At 29.2% G+C, this 6,708-nt stretch overlaps 1 protein-coding gene across 1 annotated transcript; it reads left to right on the forward strand.

Annotated features, from left to right (window-relative positions):
• Positions 1–518: 518 nt before the first annotated feature.
• LOC125856388 (cytochrome P450 71AU50-like) lies at positions 519–2,785 on the forward strand. The gene is made up of 2 exons (XM_049535918.1): positions 519–1,435; positions 2,009–2,785. Exons 1-2 carry the CDS (start codon positions 560–562, stop codon positions 2,621–2,623), a joined length of 1,491 nt encoding a protein of 496 aa, XP_049391875.1. The 5' UTR covers positions 519–559; the 3' UTR covers positions 2,624–2,785.
• The last annotated feature ends 3,923 nt before the right edge of the window (positions 2,786–6,708 follow it).

Here is a 6,708-nt window from a genome sequence, read left to right on the forward strand (position 1 = left end):
AATTTCATAAGTTTTTCTTTTTTTCTTAAATTTTGTGTCAAGTCAAACAAACTCATATAAATTGAAAAAGATAAAGTACAATTTTCTGTCAAAAGAGATTCGGATAAACGTCTAAGCCTAAGCTGGCTCCACCCTGATTTTGAAAGCAAGCATACTACTACAGAAATGGAAATTATTAGCTATGAATTTCATCTCTAATTCGTTACTAAATTGCACATAACTAATACTTAATCTTTTCTCTATACTAATTTGTTCTAAGAAAAAATTAATAATGAATTTTATTGTTTATCTATAGCGTTTCATTTTTTGGTTTTGTTTAGTTGGTGTTGTCGTATAATGACAAACTATTCAAAATAATAGCAATAATATTATGACACAATGTTCACCAACTTGTACTACATAGACTTTTCTTTTTTCACAATAAAATTAGTAGCTAGGTAAACTATTGAGGGGCCGCCGTTCACATGATTTATTTTCCTATATAAGTATGTACCCTTTCCCATAAATCATATAACAAACTTGCAAATATTGTCTATTATTTGTCTTATTATTATTATCAATGGCTTTTGTGTGGCCAACATTCATTTTGGCTCTTATTTTATTATTCATTTTCTATGAGTTACTAAATATCAAAAACAAGAAAAAACTTCCTCCTGGTCCAAAAGGCATTCCAATATTAGGACATCTCCATCTTTTAGGTGAAAATCTTACTCATGATTTACACAAATTTTCTCTAAAATATGGTCCTATCATCTACATGAAATTTGGATTGGTACCAACTTATGTTATATCTTCCCCTGAATCAGCAGAAAAAATTCTCAAAACTTATGATCATATTTTTGCTAGTAGGCCTCATAACGAGACCGCTCAATACATATCGTATGGCCAAAGGAATTTGATTTTCTCAAAGTATGGCGCGTATTGGCGTAACATGAGAAAATTGTGTACGGTCCATTTGTTGAGTAACATGAAGATTAACTCATTCCAATCTACTAGAAGTGAAGAAATTGCCATTATGATCAAATCGATCAAAGAAATAGCTCAAGGTCGTGTTGATGTTGATCTTAGTGCTCAAGTGTCGAAGTTGAGTGCCAACTTGAGTTGCTTGATGGTTTTTGGGAAAAAGTTCACGGATAAGGATTTGGACAAAAGGGGATTTAAGTATTTAGTTCAAGAGGTTACAACTCTAGCTGCAACACCAAATCTTGGTGATTTTTTCCCTTTTCTTGGTGTTATTGACCTCCAAGGACTCACACGTAGAATGAAGGATACTTCTAAGGTGCTTGATCCATTTATAGAGAAGATTATTGATGAACATGTCAATGCTAAGGACCACAAGAAAAATAAAGACTTTGTAGACACTATGATGGAAATTATGCAATCTGGTGAAGCAGAGTTCCAATTTGATCGTCGCCATGTCAAAGCTGTCATGTTGGTATGTTCATTCTCTCTGTCTCAATTTATATAAAGGTATTTGACTGGTTTAAAAAAATAATACAGATTTTTTAAAACTTAACATCTAAAATAAGTCATATAATTTTCTATGACAATAAATAAGGAAAGATGTCAATCCTTATATACCATACTAAAAGTAAAAGAATGTTACTCTCCATCTCATTCTATGAAGTATTGTTTGAATTGATATAATGACTAAGAAAAAAAAAAGATTTTTTGAAATTTGTGATATAAAACAATCTTTAGATATTTATGTGATTGTAAATTATTTCTTTAAAGATAAAAATATAGAAATTACAAAGTTAAATTATTTCTAATTATAATATTGTAAAACAAATTTAAAATGAAAGGGTATTGAAGCGAAGGAGGCATAAATTGAATAAAGGGAATAACATACTTAGCAATCAATCAGCTATCTGTCACTTCAAAAATTAATTTGAGTCAACTACATGAATACTTTATATTATCTTTATTTTTATGACTCGATAATATGATCTTAGATGATTCATCATCATCAAATTATTGTTATACTAATTTTTTAATTTAAATTCAGGACATGCTTGTGGCATCAATAGATACATCATCAAGTTCAATTGAATGGATGCTGTCAGAGCTTCTAAGAAATCCAGACATAATGAAGAAACTCCAAAAAGAATTAGAAGAAGTAGTAGGCCTAAACAGAATGGTACAAGAATCAGACTTAGAAAACTTAAAATACTTAAACATGGTATTTAAAGAGTCATTTAGGCTACATGCTGCTGCCCCATTACTACTTCATGAAGCCATGGAAGATTGTATGGTAGATGATTTCTATATCAAAAAAGGATCACAAGTTATTGTCAATGCATACACTATTCATAGGGATCCTAATTTTTGGACCGACGCTGATAAGTTTTTGCCAGAGAGATTTCTTGAAAGTAACGTAGATGTTCGTGGACGTGATTATCAACTTTTACCATTTGGTTCTGGCAGAAGAAGTTGTCTCGGGATGCAATTGGCATTAATTATTGTTCGTCTTGTTGTAGCACAATTGGTTCATTGCTTTGATTGGGAACTCCCAAATGAGATGCAGCCTAAGGATTTGGACATGACTGAGCAATTTGGTATAGTTACAGGCAGGGCAAATCATTTAATGGCGGTTCCAACTTATAGGCTACAACACAGCTGATTTTGGGAAATTGGTTTTGATATATATCTAATTATAATATGACGTTTGACTTTTTATTATAATGTATTTTTTTTTTAGTTATTTTGATTAAGTTCTTCTGTATGCACTTGTAATAGTACGGGAAAGGTCACTACAATAAATATTTCGTTGTTTTTGTTACTTCTAATAAAAAATATATATACAATATTTTGCTTCTAATCCATACTTTACTATATGTTTTCAAATATTTTAGGTTTATATATTATTATTTTATATTGTATATATTATTTTACCTATTATATTACATGATTAGAAAAAAAGGATAATAACAATACTTTTGTAGGATGAAGATATCATCACATGAATGGAACGTGATAGAATTAGGGATGAGAAGCGTTCCGAATTTTTGTGATGGATGATGAAATTTATTTTATTTTTGTGATGAATTTTTTGTATGTAATGATTTAATTTGTGAAATATTTTTTAAAGATAGAAGTGGGCAGCCTCTCGTTCAACTTTATTCTTTTTAAATGCATTTTTCATACTCCTAAACTCATGATCCATTGGCAAGAATTGATGCTAACAGTCAAATCAAGAATTTTTTCAATCATATTATAACGTGAATGATTGAATATTTTTCAAATAGTAAAAACAAGTTAATTTGTTAGCTGTTATCATCCTAACAATATCCCGTATGCTGAAAAATCATTAATTGTCCACATTAAGACAGCCCACGAATTAAAAGTTTGCTTAACGGACACATCAAATGTTTCAACACTTGAACCCACAACTGTTTCAATTCATCAATTAAAAGTTGCAAGTATTTATCAATCGTAGCACAATTAGTTCGTTACTTTAATTAGAAGCTACCAAATAACTTGCACCCTAATGATCTGGACATGACTGTTAATCTAGATGTAAAATTGCAAGTATGTAGAAAATTAAGTTGCATGCAAGTATGTAAAATATACTAGAATATCTATTAATCATGTCAGGTAAAAAGTTAAAATTTAAAAAAATATCAAAAAAAGAAAGAAACATTATTTTTGAATTTGAATAAAAAAGAAAGTAATTAATAAATTGAAACGGAGGAAGCAAATACTTCTTTTTCAACTACTCTCTCTGTATAATATATGCAACACCGTTTAGCTTGACACAAAATAAAATAAAATAAAAGATTTAAAACTTGTGGTTTAAAATTATTCTTAATCATTTATATCATTAATGATAAAATTGGAATTTTAAAATTAAACTTTTACTAATTATAAAAAAATGACATTCTGTATTTGAACTAAAAAAAATATCACATAAATTTAAACAAAATTCCAAGTTAATATTTACTAATAAGTAGACTAGCAACTTACCAATAGCGGTCCACCTATGAATAGACTACACACAAGTACAAAGGCATATAAGAAGATAAAAATATTGTCAAGTTGCACAATTGACAAATTGTGGTCCATTCCGTTTCGATCGAATTGGTACGAATTATATAGCATGGAAAAATCACGAAAAACACGATTTTTTAAAATAAAGAGAGAAACGATTTCTAGTCTCTTACAAAAAAATTTTAATTCAATATATATTTTACTAGGAATCATTATTTTTACATATAAAAAATCTTTATATTTATGCAGCGTAAAAATCGATAAATACTGATCCACCTATGAATCCACTATACAATAACAACCGACAAATTATAGTGATTCACCTATGAATAAAGTACTACACACAAGTTTCGAAGACATATATATAACGAGAACATCAATAGTCGTCAAGTTGCATAAGTTTGGAAAAAATGATTGCTTGCACACGTAATTGAATGGTGGAGAGTCAAGTAAAATTCAATCCACGAAATAATTTGGTTTATGGATATATAACATCATTGTGGTAAAGGTCATAATGCTAGAGGAATTATTACCGCAAAGCATAGAGGGGGAGGTCTAGTCTTGTAAAAATGTTTTTTTTTTAGTTTTATATTCCTTCGTTTAAAAAAGAATGACATATATTTTTTTAGTCAGTTTTAAAAAGAATGATATATTTTTTTTGGTACTCCCTCCTTTCATTTTAATTGTCATGTTGGGCTTTTCGAAAGTCAATTTGACTAACTTTCAAAGTTAAATTAATTTACATTAATTCGATATTTTAAATAAAAAAAAAACTAGATATTCAAAAACTATACAAAAAGTACTATAAATTGTAATTTTTTGCATATCAATATGATGAATAAAAAATACATTATAAAATGTTAGTCAAAGTTCTTATTGTTTGACTCTAAAAATGGAAATCATGACAACTAAAAGTGGACGGAGAGAGTATTATTTTTTCAATTTTTCATGTGACATGTTTCAGACCACAAAATTAAAAAAATATTTTTGTACATTTGACATAACTTTATTTTGGACCATAAAATTGAAAGTCTTCTATATTTTTTTATATTATGTGTCAAGTCAAACTATGTCCTTTTTTTAAATGAATGGAGCATTTAATTTTTATAAACAAATCATTATTTTTACAAGATCTTCGTTTTTATATAACAAATTTGAAAAAAAAAAATACTTTCTTCTAATCAAATTATAAAAGGACAAAAATATCTCAAATCCTCTATCTTTCTTCTAGTCATTAAAATTTCTCCATTGATAGAGATAATGACTTGATATAATGACTAAGAAAAAAAAAGATTTTTTGAAATTTGTGATATGAAACCATCCTTAGATATTTATGTGATTGTAAATCGTTTCATTAAGGATAAAAATATGAAAATTATAAAATTAAATTATTTCTAATTATAGTAGTGTAAAACGAATTAAAAATGAAAGGGTGTTGGAGTGAGGGAGGACTTAAATTGAAAAAAGGAATAATATACTTACTACTAACTTAGCAATCAATCAACTATATGTCACTTCAAAAATTAATTTGAGTCAACTACATGAATACTTTATATTATCTTTATTATTATGACTCAATATGATCTAGATGGTTCATCATAATTAAACTATTGTTATACTAATTTTTTAATTTAAATTCAGGACATGCTTGTGGCATCAATAGATACATCATCAAGTTCAATTGAATGGATGCTGTCAGAGCTTCTAAGAAATCCAGACATAATGAAGAAACTCCAAAAAGAATTAGAAGAAGTAGTAGGCCTAAACAGAATGGTACAAGAATCAGACTTAGAAAACTTAAAATACTTAAACATGGTATTTAAAGAGTCATTTAGGCTACATGCTGCTGCCCCATTACTACTTCATGAAGCCATGGAAGATTGTATGGTAGATGATTTCTATATCAAAAAAGGATCACAAGTTATTGTCAATGCATACACTATTCATAGGGATCCTAATTTTTGGACCGACGCTGATAAGTTTTTGTCAGAAAGATTTCTTGAAAGTAACGTAGATGTTCGTGGATGTGATTATCAACTTTTACAATTTGGTTCTGGCAGAAGAAGTTGTCTCGGGATGCAATTGGCATTAATTATTGTTCGTCTTGTGGTGGCGCAATTGGTTCATTGCTTTGATTGGGAACTCCCAAATGAGATGCAGCCTAAGGATTTGGACATGGCTGAGCAATTTGGTATAGTTGCAAGCAGGGCAAATCATTTAATGGTTGTTCCAACTTATAGGCTACAACACAACTACAACAACAACAACATACCCAGTGAAATCCCACTAGGTGGGGTCTGGGGAGGGTAGAGTGTACGCAGACCTTGCCACTACCTCGTGGAGGTAGAGAGGTTGTTTCCGAAAGACCCTCAGCTCAAGTACACCAAAACCAAGTAAAAGGCGAGGAAAATACCATCCAATAAGAAAGATAGTAAATAATCAACAGAGGAGACGGTAGCCTCGATAGGGCAATGAGAGAAGTGAAACGCCGTAAACAACACAGCTGATTTTGGGAAATTGATTTTGATACATCTAGTTATAATAATTATATGATCTTGTATAATAAAAGTTTCTTTAGGGATTTTGATTGATTACTTCTTTGTATGCAATATAAATATGTTATTGTTTTTGTTATTACTTCTAATAAATGATATATACAAACTTTTGGTTCTAATCCATACCCATATTATATTATATGCCTATAAATATTTTAGGATA

The sequence above is a fragment of the Solanum stenotomum genome, chromosome 2, assembly GCF_019186545.1.
Source record: "Solanum stenotomum isolate F172 chromosome 2, ASM1918654v1, whole genome shotgun sequence".
Taxonomy (NCBI): domain Eukaryota; kingdom Viridiplantae; phylum Streptophyta; class Magnoliopsida; order Solanales; family Solanaceae; genus Solanum; species Solanum stenotomum.

What these genes read in the sequence shown, in the direction of transcription:
- LOC125856388 (XM_049535918.1), top strand. Translation starts at nt 560, where the DNA reads ATGGCTTTTGTGTGGCCAACATTCATTTTGGCTCTTATTTTATTATTC. An exon ending in ATGTCAAAGCTGTCATGTTG is followed by an intron (nt 1,436 to 2,008) that starts GTATGTTCATTC and finishes ATTTAAATTCAG; the next exon opens with GACATGCTTGTGGCATCAAT.